At 44.8% G+C, this 27,277-nt stretch overlaps 1 protein-coding gene across 8 annotated transcripts in view; it reads right to left on the bottom strand.

Annotated features, from left to right (window-relative positions):
- The window catches only part of MLLT10 (MLLT10 histone lysine methyltransferase DOT1L cofactor), a 305,775-nt gene that overhangs the window by 167,812 nt on the left and 110,686 nt on the right, over window positions 1–27,277 (bottom strand). For 6 of the 8 annotated variants that reach the window (XM_075922496.2, XM_075922495.2, XM_075922497.2 and 3 more), the window contains 2 exons: window positions 13,737–13,830; window positions 1,826–1,921 (listed from right to left, as the gene is read on the bottom strand). In XM_075922496.2, coding sequence (XP_075778611.1) covers window positions 1,826–1,921; window positions 13,737–13,830 — 190 coding nt within the window. The remainder of the gene's footprint in view (window positions 1–1,825; window positions 1,922–13,736; window positions 13,831–27,277) is intronic. The other 2 variants (XM_075922498.2, XM_089776731.1) reach the window with 1 other exon arrangement.

Raw genomic sequence — 27,277 nt, 5'->3', positions numbered from 1 at the left:
AAAGTTAGTTTAGAGAGAAAAAATACATCTGAATCAAGTTACCTGCAGAGGTGCCAGGTGAGGTAAAAGGGTAAGTAGTTAATGTAATTATTCAGACAAAGCACAGCCAAGATTAAATGTTTAAAAAAATCTCGAGGAAAACTAGGAAGCACATTCAGACTAGGGTTGTAATAGTGTAGTCGATTAACCGATAAGTAAAAGCTTATAGGTTAATGCTATAGACTACACGCATTTCCCCTACCCTTGCCAGTAAATTTAGCAGCAGGCTGGCCACAGTCTGGCTCAGTCCTGGCTTGAAATGGGTCCGCGCTAGAGCTCTGTATTTAAAGTGTATTAGGAGCTGGGCAGGCAGGCAGCCCCGCTCAGTTCTATCTCGCACCAGGTACAGGAGCTCAGACCCCCTTAGACAGGAGCTGCTACCCCCCTGCGTTGCTGCCTATTTATGAGAGGTAGCAGCATAGGGCGACAGGCAGCTGGTCTGCGAGGGAAGCTGGTTTTTAAACTGGCTCCCCTTGTGGTCCAGCACCCTCCTGGCACCCTGCACTGCTGCCTCTGATACAAAGGCAGCAGCACAGAGTGGCAGGGGGCTCCTCAGGAGTGAAGCTGGAGCATACTGGCTGCCAGCCCTGCCCCCAGAGACTACAGATTAGTCAAATAACTGACAAGAATTCTTAGTTATTCGACTATTCAATTAACCAATATTTAACATCCCTAATTCAGACATGGTGAAAATGTGCTTGCAGATCTAAAAATCCACAAAATTTCTCTCTGAGGAAAGACCCTATATACTATTCATTCAAATTTCTTCTCTCTGCTATTAAAACTGTAGTTTCTAAATACCATAAACAAACATATTTAATAAAGAAACATGTTTATGTATCTCAATTTTATTCTTATTTCATCCTTTGAATAAATATGAAATTTCAAGTCTTTTCATTCAAAATTTTAAAAGATTAAATTTAAAAAAAGAAAAAATAGGAATACAGGGTTTGTACCTGTAAACTGTCACTTTTATGATCCCTAGGGATGCAAGTAGGTTTGCATTATTATGTAATTATCTGCTATTTTGTTCTACAATGTTCAGACAGCAAAATGACCTTACATAATTGTGAATTTGGTAGCGTGAGCCAAAAATTTGCAAGCATTCACTTACCAATATAGAATCAACCTTCTTCCCTAAACTATCTAAAATCAAAGTATAAGAAGAGTAAGTCAACAAGGATTCAAATTAGATGTTAATCATGCTCTTTATATTTAAAAAAAATTCAAATTCCCATGTGACACGTCATTCTGCCATCACAGTGGGCTTAACTGTACCTCTCAAAATAATCTGCCAACAAGCAATCTTGCTAACCTCAAACCTAATTTATCCAATGATGAAGGGAAAAAACAAAAAAATAAGAGGTATTTAATTACTGCACCTAATGCGACTGGTTACCAATATGTGTTTTAAAACTGTCTTTTTATAGTAACAAAAACAAACAAACAAAGATATCACCAAAAAAAAAATCTTTTAGTTTTCATTAAAGATGAAGGAAACCACATGCAACCACTTCCCCAACAATTTCTCTACTCTTGCCTCCAGGGAGCTAAGTTAGAGGAGGGAGAAAAGGGAAAGTGTATATACACAAGTGTACCCAAATAGAAAGCTTCCCCTTAGGTTCTATATTACCTATAGTTTACCATCTTCATTATTTACTCTCAATATTCTACATCTCAGAAACAAATCTTCTCCATATCTTTTAGCAATAACTAAATGAAATATTTACAAGGTGCTATTATTAAGCAGATGTGCCACATAATTAGCAACAACAAATCCACTTACTTTTTTCTCCTTCTCATGATGTTTATCCTGAGAGTGAGAGGAAGAATCACTTAAACTTTGATCATATGACCTATTAGATCCCCGTTTGCTCTTTTTCTAAAAAGAGAAGATATGTATGTAAAAAAGGAACCATTTTAATAAATTATGGTACAATCCATTTCAACTGGGCTTGATAAAAAATGTCTTGCTGATCAAAAAAAAAGCTTTTAATTGAGAGCTTGACAAAAACTGACAATGACAATGTTGTTTGAAGTATTAAAAAAGTCAACTATCCCAAATAGTAATAGATATGTAGCCGTGTTAGTCTGGTCTAGCTGAAACAAAAAACAGGAATGTAGCACTTTAAAGACTAATAAACCATCTTGTTAGTCTTTAAAGTGCTACATAGTCCTGTTTTTTGTTTCAACTATCCCAAACATATCAGAAGTCAACTACTCTCAGACTGACATCTAGAACCTGTCAATTTGCAAATATGGTTTCCACAAAAGAAAAAAAAAAATCTTTTAACATTAAATTATGCTTAGTTTCTCACCTTCTGGTAACTTATAATAAAAAAACAAAAAAGATTTTTCCTTTTGTGAGAATGTGATATAGGCAAGTTACTCACCTTGTGTAGTAACAACCGTTTTCAGATATGTGTCCCCCCCGTGGGTGCTCTACGGTTGGTGTCGGGCTCGTCCCAGCACTGCAGATTGGAGATTTTTCAAGCAGTATCTGGTCGAGCCGCGCATGCTCATACACTGCGTGTGCAGGTTCACGCCTTTGAAGTTCATACACATGGCCCGATTCTCCTCAGTTTTCATCGTAACCACCTGTCATTGTAAGATATATCCGAAGAGCAGAAATAGAATGGTGGGTCATGGAGCACCCACAGGGACATACATCTCGAAGAACTGTTGTTACTGCACAAGGTGAATAACTTCCCTTTCTTTTCTGAGTGATGTCCCTGTGAGTGCTCCACAGTGGGAGCAGTGGTGCCTCTATAGCAGTACCCACAGTGAGGACAGTGGACTTTGGATTATGAGGTATGCACAGATTCAAGGACTGCCTGGGCTATGGGAGAACTCCTCTCCTATTGAGGGATGATAGCATAGTGTCTCACAAAAGCGTGGTTGGACACCCACGTACCTGCTGCACAGATATCTTTAAGGGGGCCCCCCTTGAGGAAGGCAGTTGATGCAGCCATGGCCTGTGCAGAGTGAGCTCTTGAGGTTGGAGGAAGATGTCTGCTGTACAAAGAGTAACATTGGGTAATACAAGATGTAATTATTTTGGAATACGCTGTGAGGATAGTGGTGTACCAGGCCATCGCTCTGTAAGGGAGAGGAATAATTACTGTGATTTACAGACGGGTTGTATGTATGCGGTCGATATAGAATGCTAATGCTCTACGGACTTCTAGTGTGTGTAGTACTGTGTGTCCTTGAGAAAAGCATGTGGCTTTGAGTGAAATACAGGTAGAACAATCAGTTCGCTTGCATGAAACTCCAAGCATACTTTCAGTAGAAAGGAAGGATGAGATCAGAGGACCACTCTGTCCTTGTAAAACATTGTATAGGGTGGTTCTGCCATGAAAGGCGCAATTTTGCTCACTCGCCTCGCTGATGTGATCGCAGTTAGAAAGACTGTATCTGATGTTAATAATGGGAGGGAACAAGTAGCTAGAGGCTCGAATGGAGTTCCCGTCAGTGTGTTCAGAACAAGACGCAGATCCCATGAGGAATTTAAGGGCCTGGGCAGTTGAAAAAGATTATGCAGCCCTCTAATGAATCTCTTTGAGACTAGGTGGGCAAATATCGAATATCCGTCCGTGGGCAGGTGGAAAGCCGTCAGTGCAGCAAGATACACTTGAGGGAGGAGAGTGACAGACGTTGGTCCTTGGGCTGCATAAGATAGTCCAGCACCATATGTAGCGGGGCAGCCTTCGGAGGAGTATTGTTATTGTTGTACCACGCTACAAAGCAATTCCACTTGTGGAAGTAAGTGTTATGTGTAGACTGTCTTCTACTGTTTATCAGGACTGTTTTCACCTGTTAAAAACAGCGCTTTCCCATCTCCAAGAGCCAGACAGAAGCCATGCATCCAGATATAGTGATTCTGGTTGGGGATGGAGAAGGTTGTACGCATTCTGGAACAGGAGATCTCGTCAACTTGGAAGGGGGTAGGGAGGTTGACAACACATTCGATAAAGATAAGGAAACCAAGTCTGTCTGACCAGGCAGGGGCTATAAAAATGACCTGAGCATTGCCCTGTTCGATGTTTCTGCATACTCTGGGTATGAGAGGAATCAAAGGAAAAGCGTAGAGAAGGTGAGCCTGCCACTGTATGAGAAAGGCATCTCTGAAAGATCACGGACCTATCCCCATTCTGGAGCAGTATTGGGGACACTTGGAATTCTGGTACGTTGCAAAAAGATTTACCGTTGGGTAACTCCACATGCGGAACAGCATGTGTAGGATATTTGTGTGAAGTTCCCATTCGTGGGCTGTAATGAAATGACGACTTAGAGCATCTGTAGTCGTGTTGCTGATCCCTGGGAGATACAACGCAACAAGAGTAACGCTGTTGGGACACACCAATTCCATAAAACATGGAGGTGGTATTATCTGTTAAAATGCATATTGTACAGCTTCAGATATCTTGGACGAAGTGTTTGCAAGCATTGCCCACAGCACATAGTTCTAAGAGATTGATATGCCATCAGAACTGCTGATCCGACCATCTGCCCTGAGCAAAACGGCCTTGCATGTGTGCACCTCACCAGAGGAGGGAAGCATCTGTAGTGATCTGGGTAGAGGATTGGAACTGGAAGGGAACCCTCCTGTAGGAGGTTTCCTGGATTGGTCCACTATTGTAAGGAGGTGAGTACGTTGACAAGGATGAATACTCGTTTCTGCAGGTGGTATTTGGCTGGGGTATAGACCGAGGAGAGCCAATGTTGAAGGCAGTGAAAGTGGTGGCATGCGTATAATACTATGTAAGTCATGGCAGCCATGTGGCCCATAAGTCGAAGGCAGATTAGTACTGTGACAGTAGGGCTAGTTGTTATAATTGTTATAAGGTTTATTATGGATTCAAATTGATGACTGGAAAGGTATGCCTTAACAGTGGTGGAATTGAGATGAGCTCCTATGACTACGTGGAGCATAGAACTCCAATGACTACATGGAGCACAGAGTGGATTTCTAGTCATTTATAATAAGGCCAAGAGATTCAAACAGCTTCTTGGTAGACTGTATCGCTTGTGCAGTCGCTTGTTGGGATAGATCCCGTAGGAGGCAGTCGTCAAACTAAGGAAATAACATGAAACGCTCATTTCATAGGTGCGCTGCTACCATGTCTACGGTCTTCAAAAAGACTCCGGAGGGCAGACTCGGTACTGAAAATGGTCCGAGCGGATCGCAAAGCGAAGAAAGTGCCTGTGAGCTGTGTGTATAGTTATATCAGCGTAAGCATCTTCCAGGTCGAGGGCTGCAAACCAGTCCCCCTCCTCTACTACAGGAATGATGGATGTGAGCGTAATCATCTTGAATCATTGCCTGCAGAGGTACTTCTTTAGGTGGCGTAGGTCTCGAACCCCCAGATCTCTTTTCTGTAAGTAAACAGTTTGAGTAGGAATCCCTACCCCAGTATTGCTCAGGCACCCTCTCTATGACCTCTATGTGTAGAACATGGTCCACTTCTTGACAAAGCAGGGACTCGTGAGAGGGGTCCCTGAAGAGGGCAGGGTGGGGGCTTTGATAGAAGAGGGATGGAGTATCCGCATTTTACTATATCCAGCACCCAACGTCTGTGGTGACTGCTGCCCATTGGTGGAAAAAAGGGTGCAGGCAATGATGGAAAGTCACTCGGTTGTGAGGCACTGGAAGAGTGGGGAGGTTGTGCTGGCCCTCAACCAAAACCTTAAACTTGCTGCCTGGAGGGATGTTGAGTGGACACTCAGTTGTTTGGAGCACGGTGATGCTGATTTTTCATCCTGAGCCAATTCTGATCCAAGAGTCATTGCTGTTATCTATAAAAGGGTTGTCTCTGATAGGGAGGGTATAGTCTCCAGAGGTATGGTGGTGTGTATATACCCAGAGTGTGCAGTGTTGTGAGTGAGTCCTTACTGGAATGAAGGGCTTCATCAGTGCGCTCCACAAACAGTTTTTGTTTGTCAAACGGTAAGTCGTCTATCTTTGTTTGTAGGTCTCTGGGAACACCTGCACCCTGCAACCATGAAGTACGTGTCATAACTACTAGTGTAGTTGTTGCTTGTGCTGCTGTGTCAGCAGCATCCAATGCTATCTGCTGGGCAGTATGGGATGTCGTATCCCTCCTAAACTATGGACTTCAGGATCGGTCTTTTGTTATCAGATAGGTGTTGCATTACTTCAGTCAAGTTGGCATCATTATCAAAGCTGTGGATGGCGAAGTCGTGGATGGTGAGCAGAGCAGTATAATTTGCTATGCGTAGTTGTAGTGTGGATGATAAGTACATTTTTCTGCCGAAAAGGTCTAGCCATTTGTTGTGGCAAGATAACTTATACTGTGGGATTTTGGATCTCTGGTTAGCTGCATTGACAACACGAGAGTTGAGTTGTGGATGAAGAAATAGGAAGTTCATGCCTTTTGAAGGAACAAAATATTCCTGTCTGCGCGTTTATTAGTAGGAAGAGCCGAGACCAGTGTCTGCCACACCTCATCCACCACCTCCACGATGGCCTTGTCCATTGGGAGTGCGATCTTTGTTTTTGCGGATGGCTGTAGATTTTTCAAGAGTCTACGTCCCATAGATTCACCTCTTGGCTAGTAGCAATCCATCTGAAAAGCTCATGAAATTGCTTTAAATCATCAGTGGGTGATGTGTCATCCTGGATGATCGCCTCATCATGGGAGGAGGATGACTTCTCTGCTGCAGAGGTTCCCAGTTGGCTCTGACCCATGTCATTATTAATCTGCCCTTCTTCCATTTCCAGATCCTCCGTAGAAGGAGGGCTACACGCATAAGAGGGAGGTGCCGATATGTGGGCAGAAGTTGACTGTGGTGTAGAACAATGTTTGGATGAGGCGCAGTGGCTATGTGGGGACCATCAGGCTGTGTAATGTGAGTAGTAGGAGCACTCCGGGTACCACAGGGACAGTGAGAATAAAATGCTTGGTGCCACTCGCAAGGCATCGGTGATCTGGCAAGAGAGGAGTGCTGAGAGGAAAAGACACTCCTACAGTTCTCCTCATATTCAGTATATGAGAGGACTGGTGATCTTGGTGAGTGAGGTGCAAGTCTTGGCGGTGACAGAGTAACTCTTGTGGAAACTCCGCCGTGGTGATCTCAAACAGGCTCTGTCTCTTGGCACTGAGTCATCATGGCCATGGTAATAATGAGAATTATATGAGGAGTAGTGGTGGTCGGGGACTCCCTCCTAAGAGGGACTGAGCCATCCATCTGTCGTCCGGACCTGGAATCTCAAGAGGTGTGCTGCTTAACGGGAGCTCAAATTCAGGATGTGACTGAGAGGCTTACAAAACTGATCAAACCTTCGGATCACTACCCATTCCTGTTTCTCCACGTGGAAACTAATGATAGGGCCAAGAATGACCTTGAGCAGGCTACTGTGGATTATGTAGTGCTGGGAAGAAGGATCAAAGAATTCGAAGTGCAAGTGGTGTTCTCATCTATCCTCCCTGTAGAAGGAAAAGGACTGGGCAGGGATCGTCGAATTGAGGAAGTAAATGCGTGGTTGTGCAGGTGGTGTCGCAGAGAGGGCTTTGGCTTCTTCGGCCATGGGACTCTGTCCCGGGCACAAGGATTGTTAGGAAGAGATGGGATCCACCTAACCAAGAGAGGAAGGAGCATCTTCGCAGGCAGGCTTGCAAACCTAGTGAGGAGGGCATTAAACTAGGTTCGTTGGGACACAGTGACCAAAACCCTGAGGGGAGTGGGAAAGTCGGATACCGGGAAGAAATGCAAAGAGCAAAGAGCAAGAAAGGGGGAACCCTGATTCAAATGGAGAAGATAGGGCGATGAACTGGTTACCTGAGGTGTTTGTACACTAATGCGAGAAGCCTGGGCAACAAACAGGAAGAACTGGAGGCCCTGGTCCAGTCCAAGAAATATGATTTAATTAGGATAACAGAGACTTGGTGGGGTGACTCACATGACTGGAGCGCTGTCATGGAAGAGTATAGACTGTTTGGGAAGAACAGGCAGGTGAGAAAAGGAGGAGGAGTTGCACTATATGTAAGAGAGCACTATGACTGCTCAGAACTCCAGTATATAGAGGGAGAAAAACCTGTTGAGAATCTATGGTTTAAGTTTAGAGGTGCAAACAGCAGCAGTGATGTTGTGGTTGGTGTCTACTACAGGCCACTGAATCAGGTGCATGAGGTAGATGAGGCTTTCTTCCGACAACTAAAGAAGCTTCCAGATTGCAGGCCCTGGTTCTCATGGGGGACTTTAATCACCCTGACATCTGTTGGGAGACCAATACAGCAGTACACAGGCAATCCAGGAAGTTTTTGGAGAATGTTGGGGATAACTTCTTGATATAAGTGCTGAAGGATCAACCAGGTGGCATGCGCAGCTTGACCGTCTGCTCACAAACAGGGAGGAACTAATAGAGGAAGCAGAGGTGGGTGACAACCTCGGAAGCAGTGATCCTAACCAAAGGAAGAAAAGAGAGTACTAAAATACACACCTTAAGACTTCAGAAAAGCAGATTTTGACTCCCTCAGAGACCTGATGGGCAGATTCCCCTGGGATGTTAACATGAAGGGGAAAGGAGTCCAGGACAGCTGGCAGTATTTTAAAGAAGCCTTATTGAAGGCACAGAAAGAAACCATCCCGATGCGTAGCAAGAGAGGCAAACATGGTAGGAGACTGGATTGGCTTACGGGGGAAATCCTTGGTGAACTTAAGCACAAAAAGAAAGCTTAAAAAAAGTGGAAACTTGGACAAATGACCAGGGAGGGGTATAAATGTATAGCTCAAGAATGCAGGGGGGTTATTAGGAAGGCAAAAGTGCAATTGGAATTGCGACTGGCAAAGGATGTGAAGGATAACAAGAAAGGTTTCTACAGGCATGTTAACAAGAAGGTGATCAGTGAGGGTGTGGGGCCCCTACTGGATAAAGGAGGTAACCTAGTGACAGATGATGTGAGGAAAGCTTAAGTACTCAATGCTTTCTTTGCCTCTGTACTCACGGACAAGGTTAGCTCCTGGATTAATGCAATAAGTGACACAAGAAGGGATGGAGATGGACAGCCCTTGGTGGGTAAAGAACAGGTTAGGAACTATTTAGAAAAGCCAAATGTACACAAATCCCTGGGTCCGGACTTAATGCATCTGAGGGTACTGAGGGAGTTGGCAAATGTCATTGAGGAGCCTTTGGCCATTATCTTCGAAAAGTCATGGAGATCGGGAGAGATCCCGGATGATTAGAAAAAGGCAAATGTAGTGCCCATCTTCAACAAAGGGAAGAAGGACGATCCAGGGAACTATTGGCCGGTGAATCTTAGCTCGATCTCTGGAAAAATCATGGAAGGGATCCTTAAGGAATCCATTTTGAGGCACTTGGAAGGGAGGAAAGTGATCAGGAATAGTCAGCATGGATTCACAAAGGACAAGTCGTGCCTGACCAATCTGATTAGCTTCTATGATGAGGACTCCGTGGACATAGGATGGTCAGTGGATGTGATATACCTTGACTTTACAAAGCTTTTGATAGGGTCTCCCACAATTCCTGTCAGCAAGTTACGGGAACGTGGACTGGATAAATGGACGGTAAGATGGATAGAAAGATGGCTAGAAGGCCGGGCCCAGCGGGTAGTGATCAATGGCTCGATGTCAGGATGGTGGTCGGTTTCTAGCAGAGTGCCCCAAGGTTCAGTTCTAGGATCGGTTTTGTTCAATATCTTTATTAATGACCTGGATGAGGGGATGGATTGCACCCTCAGCAAGTTTGCAGATAACACTAAGCTGCGGGGAGAGGTAGATATGCTTGAGGGCAGAAATAGGGTCCAGAGTGACTCAGACAAATTGGAGGATTGGGCCACAAGAAATCTGATGAGGTTCAACAAGGACAAGTACAGAGTCCTGCACTTGGGATGGAAGAATCCCAAGCATTGTTACAGGCTGGGGACCAACCAGCTAAGTAGTAGTTCTGCAGAAAAGAACCTGGGGGTTACAGTCAATGAGAAGCTGGATATGAGTCAATAGTGTGCCCTTGTAACCAACAAGGCTAATGGCATATTAGGTTGCAGTAAGAGGAGCATTGGCAGCAGATCCAGAGATGTCATTATTCAGCTCTGGTGAGGCTACATCTGGAGTAGTGTGTCCAGTTCTGGGCCCCCCACTACAAAAAGGATGTGGACGCATTGGAGAGGGTCTAGCAGAGGCAACCAAAATTATTAGGGGGCTGGAGCATATGACCTATGAGGAGAGACTGAGGGAGTTGGGTCTGTTTAGTCTGCAGAAGCAAAGAGTGAGGAGGGATTTGATAGTAGCCTTCAACTTCCTGAAGGGAAGTTCCAAAGAGGATGATGAAAGGCTGTTCTCGGTAGTGACAGACTGCAGAACAAGAAGCAATGGTCTCAAGTTGTGGTGGGAGAGGTCCAGGTTGAATATTAGGGAAAACTATTTCACTAGGAGAGTGATGAAGCACTGGAATAGGTTACCTAGAGAAGTAGTGGAGTCTCCATCCCTAGAAGTGTTTAAATCTCGGCTTGACAAAGCCCTGGCTGGGTTGATTTAGTTGGGATTGGTCCTGCCTAGTTCAGAGGGCTAGACTTGATGACCTTCTGAGGTCTCTTCCAACTCTATGGTTCTATGATTCTAGTAGTGGTGGCAGGAAGAAGAGGACTCCCGTTGCATTGCGGTAGCTGATGCTGCTGGAGGGCGCATTGGTGCCAGTGGGGAAGAGCTCAGTTCCGAGCTGGGAGAGTGAGTCAGTGGTCTGGATGATTTTGACTTCATCTTCATCGGTGCTGATGTTTCAGTCAGCACCTGTGGTATGGCTGGTGCCCGTGTCTTGTCCGTTTCCCCATTGCCGGGTATCACCAGTGCCAGCATGGTCAGTGCTGAGAGTTGCGGAGTTTTCTATTTTGGTCCTGCAACAGACACGGCTCGAGGTCGCCCAGTGCCAGAGGTGCCCGGCTTGTCTCCCTTACTGATTCTGGGAGGCAGTAATCGGACTGGAGATGTTCTCCTTTTTGCAGGCAGTAGAGATGATGGTGAGCCTGTCTGCTTCTTTTGCTTAGCCAAGGCCTCTTGCTGAGAACCCCCATCCTTGGCAGGCTGTGGTTCCAATGCCTTGTCGAAAAGGAGCATGCAAAGTCTAAGCTTTGTTCTTCTAAGCCCTAGTCATAAGGCTTCTGCAAGGCTACGTATAGACTAAAAGCCGCTTTTGAAAGAGGCTTTTTCCAAAGATACTTTTGAAAAAGCCTCTTTCAAAAAAATGCATCTAGACTACAACCAGTACTTTCGAAAAAGCAAGCCACTTTTTTGAAAGAGAGCACCCAGACAGTCTGGATGCTCTCTTTTGAAAAAGCACAGTTTGCATTTGTGGCGTAGTGGGGGTGCTGTTTGACTGTATATTGGTGTTGTTTGTTACCAGGCAAGCCGGGCATTTTGGTTGACTCCTTTTCGTAGATAGATTTTTTTTTTAATCTTCCTGTGTTCTTCTCTCCCCCTTTCTTTTTTTTTTTTAAGAAGGGGAAGGGAGGAACAAATTGAGTGCTTGTTCTGATGCAGTGATTATTTACATAAGACAACAGGATATCTAATCTAATTCTTTTTTTTTCTTTTTGCAATTGAATGACTAAACACAATAACTAACAACTAAACAACCGTAACTTATTATCTACAGGATCCTGAGAGGAGGAGAGAACTGGACTCCATCTGCAACTGAGGGCAGTTTGAGGAAAACTGAGGAGAATTGGGCCAAGCGCGCGAACTTCAAAGGCATGAACCAAATGCGCCACATATAAGCATGTGTGGCCCCACCAGATACTATTTGAAAAATCTCCCACCTGTAGCACCGGGAGGAGCTCGACACCAACAGTGGAGCACCCACGGGGACATCACTCAAAGAAAACCATGGTGCTGACACTGCCATTAACTTAAAGAAGACACAGGGAAAAATGCATATTTGAGGCATGGCTCAGGTGTAGCACAGCTTCACAGGTGATTATTCAGCCCTCTCCCCTCCCTCCTTCCCCAGCAGGAGCCCTGAGGCTCCGACAGGGCAGGGATGATTAATCACCTGTGACCCTGTGGGAACACTGGTCACTTTATAATTCCACCACAAAATAAGCAAGGCATTTCTCAGTGACTGCACAATTAAGTCATTTTAAAAGCACTAAGCCCAAAATGCCTTCTCTAACCATCCCAAGTTCTCAAGATTACAACAGAAATGCACTACCTCAGTATCTTACTACTACTGTAAAGGGAAAAAACTGTTCATTTACTAGACATTATTGATAGTTAGGACATCACTAACAATCCATCAGGAAGCTTTATATGACCAACATTCTCTACCATATTTGTTATACTTGTTTATTCAATCTATTGGTAAAAAGTTACATGCAACAAAACATTTAAAATGTGGAGATTTTTTTTTATAAAAGAATACTAATGTGATAATTGTGTAAGTGCCCATAAATCATGTCTGCACTGAAGCACTGAGGCAATATTCAGTATTGGTGTAAACATCAGCTGAATCATTGAAGTTATGCCTGCTTACATTAACAGCTAAATTTAACTCTGGGATTTGAATATTATTTTAATAAATAAAACCTGTAAATCCTCCAAGTCTGAACACACACATTAATATGAAGAGATACTCAAAATTATCAAATCAATCATCAGAAGAGGCACATACCACTCAACTCACGAGGCCTGATTCAAAGCCCACTGAAGTCAATGGGAGTTTTTCCAATGACTTCAAAGAGCACTGGACCAAGCCCTAAAGCATTCACTTCCCAGTGTGCTTCAAAAGAAGATAGCCAAGTATCTCAACTGGATGTAGAGTAATGAATCAACAGGTAGAATGCTAGAAGAACAATCTCAGAAGAAGGAATAAGAATTTAAGGGCTGACGTATCCTCCAATATGCGACTTTCCAAGAAGAAAAAGATTTGTTAATATGCTTCCAAAAGAGGTAAGTGTAGCCAACTAAACAGATAAGAAAAGGAAACATTACAAGACCATAATGCAAACAAACATAGGTACTGACTCCATGGGTGGAGAATCCAGAGGAAAAAAATAATGGGTACTCTCTGCACCCATTGGCAACCCTTCCCACCAGCTCCTTTCCCTTCTGCCAGCAGGCCCCACCGATCAGCTCTTCCCTCCCCACCAATGCCTCCTGCCCACCACAATCAGCTGTTCAGCAGCATACAGAAAGTGCTGGGGAGAAGCAGGGGCAGGGCATGCTCAAGAGAAAGGATGGAACAGAGATGGAAAGAAGTGAGGCAGGGACAGAGAGGGGGGTGGGAAGCGTTGGGATGGGACTTTGTGGGGAAGGGGGAAGGCAAGGTCTGGGGCAGAGAACAACTCCAGAGAAAGTGGAAAGTTGGCACCTCCGCAATTAGAAGCTCATTTTGAACAGTGCCAGTCTATCACATGTCTTTTTTAAGTCACTGTCTAATCATGCTCCCTCTTTTTTTCTGACAGATCATACATACTAAAGCAAAAGTTCATAACATTCAAATACATTTTCTGGTAGCATTTTTACCCTCAAAATTAAATCATTGCCATATGGAAAATAAGAAAATTTTCAACACGATTTTGTATAATTTTATTCCATTTCTTCTACAGGCAACACTCTTACCCAAATATAATATTTTTTAATGACTACTAGTAACTCAAGTCATTGAGTAAAAAAAACAAGTTAACGTGATATTTTATATATTGAACTGAATAAATTCTTACCAGCTTACTAAAATGGTATTTACAGTATCCACAGTATTGGACATTATCTGCACCATTACCCTCTTCTTCACAAAGAAGTCCTGCAAACTGTGCACTGGAAAAAAAACAAAACCAACAACATTCAAGATCAAAAGTAATTTTATCAAGTCACCTCAATATCTGCAGAAAAGACTTTCAAATATAGATGCCTAAAGTTAGTGGGGAGATTTCCAAAAGGTAGTACATGCAGCTATCACTTCTCAATGTGAAGTGCTGCCTCACTGACCTTTGTAAGTCTACCCCGAGTCTACTCAATCCATATTTAGACATCTAAATAAGGCACTAGTCCTACAACGGACGCAGTTGGGTACAAAACACATTTTAAAATCAGGTCACTAACTGAGTTTCCTAACTCTAAACTTGTCCACATTTGTAGTAGCGTGCAGGGTACATGTAACTACAAAGGGCAGCAAAAGGTAGCCTGCATCCACACACACTGCTGTATGTAGTTCCACAAGGCATTGAAAGGATCCAGAGGCGGGAAGCTGAAGGAAGGATCCTTCAGCAGCAGCAGCCCCAGCAGCAGCAACCAGAGTTTTTCCTTGCTACCATTATACCTGTTAGAGCCTTTTCCCACCACAATTAAAGGCTTCAGCACTGAGGAGCTACTGGAGCCTGTCCATGCTACCAGTGTCTTTCACTGTGGCAGTGGGGAGGGTAGCAGTGGGGAGCAGAGGGACACGATATTATTAAATTTAGCAATGTGTATATGGAGGCACTGTTTAGGCGTATAGAGAGCCATGTAAGATATATGCCCTAGTGCTCAAGCAGGTAGGATATTCTACTTTCCTAAGCAGTGCCTCCTCATCTACCCTGCCACTTACACCTACACTAGTTGGGCAAAAAACGTCTGTACTTTACATACTGCCACACTGTAGATTTACCTTCAAACTCTTAGCCTTAAAAACTTCATTTATCTAAGCAAAAAAATAGTTTTCAACAGACTGATGGACAACAGTAGAAACTATTCAAGTTCTGAACATGTCAACAGCTCCTCTTCTGATTTACCAGTGGCATTCCATTAACAGAAAATATAAATATTTATGAATTTTTAAATAAAACTGAAAGCACCATAACAAATGAAGCCAGATTTTATTGCTTTAAAATGGTCAGTACAAATTAAACAGTAATAAGTTACCAGGACCAGACTGTTTTCACCCATAGGTTCGGAACAAACTCCAATGCAAAACTACTAACTGTGGTACATAAATAATATAAACCAGTAGAAAAATGCTGCTGGTTGTAGGTGTTCTGCTAATCAGCTGGGAAGCAGAATGGGAAGACAAATAGTGATGTCCTCCACAGGTCAGTACTGGGACCAGTGCTGTTCAACATATTCATAAATGATCTGGGAAAAGGGGTCAACAATGAAGTAGCAAAGCCATGGATGATATAAACCTATTTAAGATAGTTAAGTCCAAAGCAGACTCTGAAGAATTACAAGGGGGAAGGTCACAAAACTGAGTGACTGAGGAAAGTATTTTTTTCACAGAATGTACAGACAAACTGTGGAACTCTTTGCCGGGAGTGTTGTGAAGATGGACTACAGTTCAAGACCGCAGGGTTTTAAAAAAAAAACCACAAGAACTGTATAGGTTCATGGAGGACAGACCCAATAATGGCAATAAGCTAAGATGGGCCGGGACAGTATGCCTAGCCTCTATTGCAAGAAACTGGAAATGGATGAGTGACCAAAAAAATAGCAGATGAAATTCTATGTTGATAAATGCAAAGTAATGCACATTGCAAAACATGATCCCAATTATACATAAACCTTGATTTTAATTAGCTGTTACCACTCAAGAAACAGATCTTGGAGTTATCTGTGGATAGTTCTCTGGAAACATCCACTCAATATGCAGTAGCAGTCAAAAAGCTAACAAACCACTGGGAATCATTAGGAAAGGGACAGTTAATAAGACATAAAATATCTTATTGACTCTATATAAATGCATGGTATGCCCACATCTTGAATACTGCATAAGATGGGGTTGCCCCATCTCTAAAAAAATATGCTGCAATTGAAAAGGTACAGAAAAGGACAACTAAAATGACTGATTAGCTTCTGTATAAGGAGAAGTTCATTAAGACTGGGACATTTCATCTTGTAAAAGAACTAAAGGGGAATATGAGAGAGGTCTATAAAATAATGATTGGTGTGGAGAACGTAAAGAAGGAAGCGTTATTTACTCACTCATATAACAGAAGGACTAGAGATCACTACATGAAATAAATAGGCAACCATTTTAAAACCAACAAAAGTATTCTTTCACATGACGCTCAGTCCATGTGTAACTCTTCGCCAAAGGATATTGTGAACACCAAGACTATAACAGAGTTCAAAAAAAGAACTTGATAGGTCCATCAAAGGCTATTACCCAGGAGGGACAGGGTTTGTGTTCCTGCCGCTGTTGCAAGAAGCTGGGAATGGGTGACAGGATATGGATCACTTGTTCTGTTTATGCCTTCTGAAGCACCTAGCATTAGTTATTATCAGAAGACAGGATACTAGGTTAGATGGACCTATGCTGTGAGCCAGTATGACTGTTCTCAAGCTCTTGTATTCATTGAGAAGGCTCTCTGAAGAGGGAAGGGAGTTGTGGAGGGGATAAGGATGTAAAATGGATAGAATACCCATTGCGAACAATCTCCAAGGCCTATCAGTCATATCTTATGCATTCCCACATGCCATGGAATGTTGGCGAACAGTAGCCAAATTGGTAAATAGTAGTGGTCAGCTATAGTGACTGGGTGGCGGAGAGGTCTATGAATGCCTCAACCAACACACCAAAATTAGTATTTCGAAGTGGATGGCTAGGACAGTTTCTCAACCTTTTTTTTTTATATAGAGTACCCCTTTAAAAAAAATATAAGTACCCACAGTACCTAGTTTTCAGACACAATTTTTTTTCTCTCAGTGCAACACATTTGTTTAAACAACTTAATTGTAGCCAGGCAGATGATAAAATTTTGGGGTGTAAAAAGTAAAAAAATAATAAAGCACTGTAAAACTTAAAACAAAAACTGAGTTTTCTCCAAATTTCAGTTGTGTTGACGTACCCCCCAGATTTCTCTCAAGTACTTGTAAGGGTACTAGTACCACTGATTGAGAAACATTGGACTAGGACATGGAAGATTATGGACCAGATGGTTTACATCTCAGGAATTTAGTTTTCTATGTCCCTGATTTGTAGTAGTGCTGAGTCAGGTTTTGGGAGGTACATGGCTTATGATGTGGCTACATCCTGGCATGTAGATGCCTAGTGAGGAGAGAGTAGTCCTAGAATCTTTTTGTGTGTGAAAGAAACACATCTGTCTTCTCCATTAGGCACTTAATGTCTTCAAAGAGAAGGTTTTCAATGGTTGATTGCTTCTCTTTTGGGAAACATGACAGAGGTAGCCATTATGCACGTCTCAAACATTGCAATGGAGATGAATCTGGCCATTCTGTCAACTGTATTGAGAGCAATGGAGTCTTGGCCATTAACTGTCCCTCTTGAATAATGGCTCTTCAATAAAATTGTTCAGTTTCATACAATTTAGGGTGGGCATGGCCAACCCGCGGCTCTTCTCCCAATCAGAGCGGCTCACAAAGCCACCCCTGAGGCTCGCAAAGCCATCCCCACGGCCCCTGAACGTGGCCCACACCTCCTGGCTCCTGTGTGCTCACTAGGGTAGGGGAGCTGTCCGGATCAAAATGAAGGATCCAATATGGCGGCCGCCAACGGAAGCCTACTGATGCCAAAAAGCCTTCTTAAAGGGCAAGTACTTTGGGGGTGTGATGGGTTTTTTTGTTTTTTTCTCCCCTCTACAACTTTGTGTCCCAGCTCTTCTCACTGGATCCAGCTGGATCTTGGCTCTTCGTCCGGAATGGATTGGCCACCCCTGGTTTAGGGCATTATACTTCATCATTAGGATTTGGTAATAGGCTATTTGAAACTGCAGCATGGGTGAAGAGTATGGTTTCTCTCAAAAAGATTCAAATGCTTCTAGTCCCCATCATAAGGAGTAGACCTCATCTGGTGTTGATGGCCATAAAAATTAACAGAGTACACCACAATGGATTTGGGTGGAAAATGAGAGAAGAGGAATTCTGTCTCCCTTGCTGAGACAGCACGGGCTAGATAGTTCGGAATAACTACGTAGTTCGAACTATCTGTACGCCTCGTGGAACGAGGTTTACAGATAGATCGGAATGGCTACGTAGTTCGAACTATCTAGCCCGTGCCGCGTGTAGCCGCACGGCACGGGGTTCGAACAAGCCGGCTTTTAAAAATGGAGGAGCCGGCTTTATGCTAATGAAGCCCGGGAAATTCAAATCCCGGGCTTCATTAGCAAGTTCGGTATGCATACATTACCCCCCTAGTTCGAACTAGGGGGGTAGTGTAGACATACCCATATGGTCTTTGCCTGGGATATATGTGGCTATGAGATGAATGTGGTGAGGAATACACCATTCCCATAACTGTACTGCTTCCTGACAGAGTTAGTGAGAACGGACACCACCCTGCTTGCTGATGTAGTGCACTGCTGTCGTATTGTTCGTCAGTACGTGGACGGTATTGTTGCATATTATGTGGGAGAAGTGCATGCATGCATACCGGACTGCTCTGAGCTCTATCTAGCAAGTTGATGTGTCTGCATTGTTCGTCCGCTGTCCACCTGGCTTGGACTACTTCTAGATGAGCCCCCTACCCTGTTAATGATACGTCTGTGGTAACTGTGAGCACTGGAGGATTCAGTTGAAATGGAATCCCTGTGCATACATTGTTGGGCTGTGTCCAACAGGTAAGGGATGCTTTTACGCTGCATGGTATATTGAGAGATTTGTTCAGCAGGTGTACATGTGGCCTGTACACTGACCTGAGCCAAATATGCATCGGTCTCATATGCAGGCATGCGTAAGGCATGAAGAAAATGGTGGCTGCCATGTGACTGAGGACGCGCTGGCACTGTCTGGCAGTTATACAGGGACTGAATTATGCCAGGTGCCCCAGGTCTTGGATTTCTGTGAATTTGGGCTGTGGGAACAAAGCTATTGCTGTTTCGCAGTCCAGGTGTGTCCTGATAAAGTCTAGAGTGTGCATTGGGTGCAAGACACACTTTGCTGGGTTTATGCATAGCTGGAGCCTGTCGAAAAGTGCCCTGGTAAATGTTCGTGCCAGTTGCGTATGGTGAGGTGATTGACCCTTTATGAGGCAGTCGTCGAGGTATGGAAAAATGGTGATTCCCCTTGTTCTGAGGTGAGCAGTGACCACTGCTAACACCTTTGAGAATACCCTCGGGGCAGTCAATAGGCTGAAAGGCAGTACTCTGTACTGGAAATATTGGTTCACCACTGTGAATCTGAGAAAGCGTCTGTGTGAGGAGTGTATTACAATGTGAAAGTAAGCATCGTGAAGGTTGAGGATGGACAGCCAATCTCCTTTCTCAAGACCGGATATAACTGTGGCGAGAGTTACCATCTTGAATCGTTGGTATTGAACGTACCGATTGAGTCTCCTGAGATCTACTATAGGTCTCCAACCCTGTTTTCTTTATTGTGAGGAAATAGTGAAAGTAAAACCCTTTTCCTTTGTGCTTGAAGGGTACCTCTTCTATGGCCCCCAATTGCAGGAGACGATGTGCCTTTTGCATGAGCACCATCTCATGAGAAGTGTCACTGAAGAGGGATGGGGATGATGGTTGTGGGTGGGGGTTAGAGGTATTGGGAATTACGTAGCCCGTGTTGATGATCTCAAGAACCCGATTGTACATCATAATTGATCGCCAGACAGAACAGAATCCTGCTAGTCTGGAACCAAATATGGTATAAGGCTTGGCCTGCTGCCCTGGATGTATGGGGGCTGTCCAACCCTCAACCAAGGGTTCAAAATGATTGACATGCTGGAGCCTGCTGAGTGATGAGTTCTTCTGATGATTGTCTATGTCTGGGATGTCTTGAATGCTGTTTGTTATCATATTGCTTTGTGTGGTTGAAAGGCATCAGTTTGTATCTGTAGGTAAACTGTCTTTTCTGCTTCCTCCTATTGGCAGGAAGTTGGATGCCGAGCATTCGGAGAGTGATACGGGAGTCTTTCAGAGAGTGAAGAGTGGTATTCAAGGTTTCTGCATGGGGACATCTCGAATGGAAGGTCTTCAATTGTGGTCTGGATTTCTTTAGGAAAACCTGAGAGTTATTGAGCCAGGACGCACATCTCAAGATCACTGTGGATGCCAGAGATCTGGAGGCTGTATCTGCGGAATCAAGGGCAGACTGAAGCACGGTTCTAGAGATTAAGAAGATTAAGAAGCCCTCCTTCATCAGAGTTTTGTATTCTTCTCTTTTGTTGTCTGGTAGAATTTCAATAAAAGTTGACAATTGATCAAAGATATGATGTGTATATTTGGAAAGAAGCACTACGTAGTTGGCAATGTGTAGCTGGAGGCTTTGCGAACAGGTGATTGCTAACAGGGAGTTTTGAGAGGGAGTTCTCCAGGTGAAGGAGAAGCAGATACAGGACTCGAGACGCCTCTGCTGATTGGCTGAGCCTTGGTAGGGGGAGTGGCTTTATAAGGCAGTGGGCAAGCAACCAAGGAGCTTGCGAACAGGACAGCAGCGATGGTTGATGATGGGTCTGCTGTTGTTACCTGCACGGCGTGTGCCATGTTTGTCTTCCTCCCGGAAGAAAGAACGGATTTCATCTGCACAAAGTGCAAGCTGGTCGAGATTTTGGAAGAAAAAATTAGAGGACTGGAGGCCCAAGTGTCGACCTTACGCTTGATCAGAGAGGATGAAGACTTCCTCGATAGAAGGCAGCAATTGATCCTTCAAGCACGGCAGGCAGAGGAGCCAGTGAGGGCAGTACGTGACCAAGAAGAGAACTGGCAGCATGTAACTTCTAGAAGGGGAAAAAGGCCAGCACAGGATTCCCCCGATGCTATAGAGGTAAGCAATCACTTTCAAGCTCTCTCCACAGTCTCTGCAGTGCTGAAAGCTCTGGAAGGGAACTCACAAGGTAGAAACCAGAAGGGAGCACCATCTACTGAAAGGCATGGGATGCGTAGTCCTAAGGATGGGGGTTCCACGGCCACCACTCCCAAAAGGAAACGACGGGTGGTGGTGGTCGGGGACTCCCTCCTAAGAGGGACTGAGCCATCCCTCTGCCGTCCGGACCTGGAATCTCGAGAGGTGTGCTGCTTACCGGGAGCTCGCATTCGGGATGTCACTGAGAGGCTTAGCAAGCTGATCAAACCTTCAGATCGCTACCCCTTCCTGCTTCTCCATGTAGGAACGAATGATACGGCCAAGAATGACCTTGAGCGGGTTGCTGCAGATTATGTAGCGCTGGGAAGAAGGATCCAAGAATTTGGAGCGCAAGTGGTGTTCTCGTCCATCCTCCCTGTTGAAGGGAAAGGACTGGGCAGGGATCGTCGAATTGAGGATGTAAATGCGTGGTTGCGCAGGTGTTGTCGCAGAGAGGGCTTTGGTTTCTTCGACCATGGGACTCTGTTCCGGGCGCAAGGATTGTTAGGAAGAGATGGGATCCATCTAACGAAGAGAGGAAGGAGCATCTTCGCGGGCAGGCTTGCAAACCTAGTGAGGAGGGCTTTAAACTAGGTTCGTCGGGGGACGGTGACCAAAACCCTGAGGGGAGTGGGAAAGTCAGATACCGGGAAGAAATGCATAGAGCAAGGAGCGAGAAAGGAGGACCCCAGTTTCGAATGGAGAAGATAGTGCAATCAACTGGTTACCTGAAGTGTTTGTACACTAATGCGAGAAGCCTGGGCAACAAGCAGAAAGAACTGGAGGCCCCGGCCCAGACCAAGAAATATGACTTAATTGGGATAACAGAGACTTGGTGGGATGACTCGCATGACTGGAGCGCTGTCATGGAAGGGTATAGATTGTTCAGGAAGAATAGGCAGGGGAGAAAAGGAGGAGGAGTTGCACTATATGTAAGAGAGCACTATGATTGCTCTGAACTCCAGTATAAAGAGGGAGAAAAACTTGTTGAAAGTCTATGGGTCAGGTTTAAAGGAGCGAACAGCAGTGATGTTGTGGTTGGTATCTGCTACAGGCCACCGAACCAGGTGGATGAGGTAGATGAGGCTTTCTTCGGACAACTGAGCGAAGCTTCCAGATCGCAGGCCCTGGTTCTCATGGGGGACTTTAATCACCCTGACATCTGTTGGGAAACCAATACGGCAGTACACAGGCAATCCAGGAAGTTTTTGGAGAATGTTGGGGATAACTTCTTGGTACAAGGGCTGAAGGATCCGACCAGGGGTCGTGCACAGCTTGACCTTCTCCTCACAAACAGGGAGGAACTAATAGGGGACGTAGAGGTGGGTGACAACCTGGGAAGCAGTGATCATGAGATGGTAGATTTCAGGATCCTGACCAAAGGAAGGAAAAGAGTAGTAAAATACACACCTTGGACTTCAAAAAAAGCAGATTTTGACTCCCTCAGAGATCTGATGGAAAGAATCCCCTGGGATGTTAACATGAAGGGGAAAGGAGTCCAGGACAGCTGGCAGTATTTTAAAGAAGCCTTATTGAAGGCACAGAAAGAAACCATCCCGACGCGTAGCAAGAGAGGCAAACCTGGTAGGAGACCGGATTGGCTTATAGGGGAAATCCTTGGTGAACTTAAGCACAAAAAGGAAGCTTACAGAAAGTGGAAACTTGGACAAATGACTAGGGAGGAGTTTAAATGTATAGTTCGAGAATGCTGGGGGATTATCAGGAAGGCGAAAGCGCAAATGGAGTTACGACTGGCTAAGGATGTGAAGGATAACAAGAAAGGTTTCTACAGGCATGTCAACAAGAAGAAGGTGATCAGAGAGGGTGTGCAGTCCCTAATGGATGAAGGAGGTAACCTAGTGACAGAGGATGTGGGGAAAGCTGAAGTACTCAATGCTTTCTTTGCCTCTGTATTCACGGACAAGGTCGGCTCCTGGACTTCTGTGCTAAGTGACGCAAGATGGGAAGAAGATGGACAGCCCTTGGTGGGTAAAGAACAGGTTAGGAACTATTTAGAAAAGCTAAATGTACACAAATCCATGGGTCTGGACTTAATGCACCCGAGGGTACTGAGGGAGTTGGCAAATGTCATTAAGGAGCCTTTGGCCATTATCTTTGAAAAGTCATGGAGATCGGGAGAAATCCCGGATGATTGGAAAAAGGCAAATGTAGTGCCCATTTTCAAAAAAGGGAAGGAGGACGATCCAGGGAACTATAGGCCGGTCAGTCTTACCTCAGTTCCCAGAAAAATCATGGAAGGGATCCTAAAGGAATCCATTTTGAGACACTTGGATGAGAGGAAAGTGATCAGGAATAGTCAGCATGGATTCACAAAGGGCAAGTCGTGCCTGACCAATCTGATTAGCTTCTATGATGAGGTAACTGGCTTGGTGGACATGGGAAAGTCAGTGGATGTTATATACCTTGACTTTAGCAAGGCTTTTGATACGGTCTCCCACAATATTCTTGCTAGTAAGTTAAGGGAATGTGGATTGGATAAATGGACGGTAAGATGGATAGAAAGATGGCTAGAAGGCCGGGCCCAGTGGGTAGTGAAAAACGGTAAGATGTCAGGATGGCGGTCGGTTTCTAGTGGTGTGCCCCAAGGTTCGGTTCTAGGACCGGTTTTGTTCAATATCTTTATTAATGACCTGGATGAGGGGATAGATTGCACCCTCAGCAAGTTTGCAGATGACACTAAGCTGGGGGGAGAGGTAGATACGCTTAAGGGCAGAGATAGGATCCAGAGTGACTTAGACAAATTGGAGGATTGGGCCACTAGAAATCTCATGAGATTCAACAAAGACAAGTGTAGTGTCCTGCACTTGGGACGGAAGAATCCCAAGCATAGTTACAGGCTGGGGACCAACCAGTTAAGTTGTAGTTCTGCAGAAAAGGACCTGGGGGTTACAGTGGATGAGAAGCTAGATATGAGTTAACAGTGTGCCCTTGTAGCCAAGAAGGCTAATGGCATATTAGGATGCATTAAGAGGAGCATTGGCAGCAGATCCAGAGATGTCATTATTCCCCTTTATTCGGCTTTGGTGAGGCCACATCTGGAGTATTGTGTCCAGTTCTGGGCCCCCCACTACAAAAAGGATGCGGAAGCATTGGAGAGGGTCCAGCGGAGGGCAACCAAAATGATTAGGGGGCTGGAGCATATGACCTACGAGGAGAGGCTGAGGGACTTGGGTCTGTTTAGTCTGCAGAAGCGAAGAGTGAGGGGGGATTTGATAGCAGCCTTCAACTTCCTGAAGGGAGGTTCCAAAGAGGATGGAGAGAGGCTGTTCTCAGTAGTGACAGATGGCAGAACAAGGAGCAATGGTCTCAAGTTGTGGTGGGAGAGGTCCAGATTGGATATTAGGAAAAACTATTTTACTAGAAGGGTAGTGAAGCATTGGAATGGGTTACCTAGGGAAGTAGTGGAGTCTCCATCCCTAGAGGTATTTAAGCCTCGGCATGACAAAGCCCTGGCCGGGTTGATTTAGATGGGATTGGTCCTGCCTAGAGCGGGGGGCTGGACTTGACGACCTTCTGGGGTCTCTTCCAGTTCTATGAATCTATGATAAAGGGATGGTTGGATGAAATAACATGATCTTGGTAACTAATTGACCATTCATTATCAGTCGGAAATAGGTCAATGGAGGGATGATAGGAGTTGCTATAGGGAACTTTCTGGGTGTCTGGCTGGTGAGTCTTGCCCACATGCTCAGGGTTTAGCTGATCGCCATATTTGGGGTCGGGAAGGAATTTTCCTCCAGGGTAGATTGGCAGAGGCCCTGGAGGTTTTTCGCCTTCCTCTGTAGCATTGGGCACAGATCACAGCTGAAGGACTCTCTGCATGTTGGGTCCTTCAAAGTATTTGAATGCTTCAATATCTTTGATATAGGTGAGAGGATTATTCTAAGAGGGGTGGTTGAGATTCTGTGGCCTGCACTGTGCAGGGGGTCAGACTAGATGATCATAATGGTCCCTTCTGACCTTAAAGTCTATGAATCTATGAATCTATGAGAAGAGTATGCTCTCTTGCCCATGGCATCAAGCCTTTTCCATTATTTATCATAAGGGGTTGACCACATGGCCTGCTGTGGTCCCTTTTTCCAGCTTCTACTATGAGTGAGTTTGGAGGGTGGTGGGTGAAAAATTCCACACCCTGTGTGGTGACATAATATTTTTGATCAAGTCTCTTCAATGTTTGTGGGATTGTCGCCAGCGTTTTCCACAGGAGCTTAGCTGGGTCCATCAATGGCTAATTCATGAGTACTGAGAGTCTGGTTTGTGCTGAGGGGTAAAGGATGTTAATTAGCTTATGCTGTGTATCTGGAGGATTGGAGAGGGATATTTCCAGTTTGTCAATTACCCTCTTAAAAAGGTCCTGGAAAGGACTTAAAATCATCTCCCGCACATGTTATTAATGGGGGTATAAATGTCTCTGCCAACGAGAATGGAGAAGAGTGTATAGGTAAGGAAGAGTTTGAGGGCTGTTCCACCTCTGCAGTCTCTGTGTCATCTTCACATTCAGAGAATTCAGACTTTTCCAGCGACTGTAAGCTAGGAGGTTTAGGTTTGGCAGATGGATGGTAATGATGCCCCGTTTGGGGAATGGGCTGTTCTCTAAATGTAGTCCATGGGTCTCAATACGGCCAACTTAGTGGCATGAATGGTGGTACCCAGTACTGCTGCCACTGTTGGGGGTGTATCGGTTTCAGTGAGGAGGTCTTAGGAAGAGTAGGTTAAGGTAAGTCTTCCTCCTCAGAGTCACTGAAGCGTGGTGATAAAGCCCCAGGAGAACCAGAAAATGAAGACTTAGAACTGGCTGGGGTGTCATCGGTGCCAAAAAGCGAGGTTCCTGGCACAGAAGCTATAGAAAGCTCCGCCACTGTGGTGAACTGAAGAAACATAGGAGGCGGGGACACTGGCAGTATAGCACTGTGTGGGATCGGTGTCAGTAATGCATAACGCACCAGAAGCATGCCTGGTGCTTTGGAGCGCTTGATTGGTGCCAGCTGCTCAGTGTGCTGCACACATGCTGCTGACAGTGCCGGCACAGAGTGAGGGGTTGTTGGTGCCCGCCTTTTTTCTGATGGCGTTTTAGCGGGTGCGGGAACAGCAGCTTTATGCATCTGCCCCGCTGTGCAGCTGTGAGAGGAGGGACGAGATCTCTGTTTATAGTCACGGCTTTTATGGGAGCTGGAACCTAAACTCTTAACTGTCCCCCTTGATAGTGTAGGGGTGGCAGCGTCAAGACTTGAATTTGTCAATTTCCTCACCGGGATGTAGACCACGAGGAAGTATGAGACTGCTTTCTCATTGAGGGAGATTTCAGTTTGGTGCTCAGGCTTTTAGTTGGTGCTCTGCCCCTGGTGGGCTATGACTGAGGGGAGAGTTTAGGGAAACATCTGAAGGAGGTTTCAATGCTGTCTCCATCTCCAACACAAGGAGTTGTAGTTTCCTCGCTCTCCTTGTGAGCTTAGTCAGTTTCTTGCAGTCCTGACAGTGCTCTATATTGTGGTCTTGTCCCAGACAGCGGACACACAGAGCATGCACATCCGCTACAGCTATAGAAAGACCACAGCCCAGACACTTTTTAAAGCCAGAGGAGCCAGGCATGACCTGAGTAATATCTTGAACGATGGTAGCTGCTGTCAAAGTGGAGTCAGGGGAAGCAGCAAGAATGCCGCCTGACAGAGATCCTTGTTTTTCTTATCAAATAAATAGCATCAGTTCAGTTGCTTATTAGTTGGAGTTAAGGCTGAGTAGCTAAAAGGACAGAGAAGGTTGAATGTGAGGGCAACTGCTGAGCTGCAACTGAAGCCGGCGGTGGTCAGAGAAGAACTGAGGAGCTGGATGGCCGCATACATGCATTACACACACTAGGCGTTTCATGCCAGAGCCTGGTGCACGTGGCCAGCTGGGGGATGGGGGGAAAGGGGACACTGCTACTAACAATCTCCAGCTGGTGATGGCGCAGCTAAAGATGGAGAACTCACAGGGACACTCCTTGAAGAAGAAGTATAAAATATAACTAAGGCCTTTGGCCTGAAAACATTTACTCACTTGAGAAACTGAAGGCATGCAAATAATCACACTAAATTAATAGGACTATATGCATGACTGAAGTTACTCATGCATGAATGTTTTCAGGAGCAAACCTTAAGTATTATTTTCATGCCTCAAAGAAAACCTGAAGTTCAGTCTTCACCAAGAAAAATAAGCTTGACTGGACTGAAAAAGTGTAATTCTGTATCTCATTAAATAACATTTCCCAGATTTGGCAAAATATTGCAAATGCACTATTAACTGGCACACATACGTAACTGAGGCATGCTGAAATATAATTCTGCACTGCTTCAAGCAAGAAGAAAAACCAGATAATTTGCATCTAGACAATACGCTACAGCATATGGTCACAGCCTAAATGTTCTCTCTCTCTCTCACACACACACACACACACACACACACACACACACACACACACACACTATAAACTGTCAAA

This window comes from Pelodiscus sinensis, chromosome 2 (assembly GCF_052426305.1).
Source record: "Pelodiscus sinensis isolate ZL-2025 chromosome 2, ASM5242630v1, whole genome shotgun sequence".
NCBI lineage: Eukaryota > Metazoa > Chordata > Testudines > Trionychidae > Pelodiscus > Pelodiscus sinensis.
This window is presented reverse-complemented; position numbering and strand designations above follow the sequence as displayed.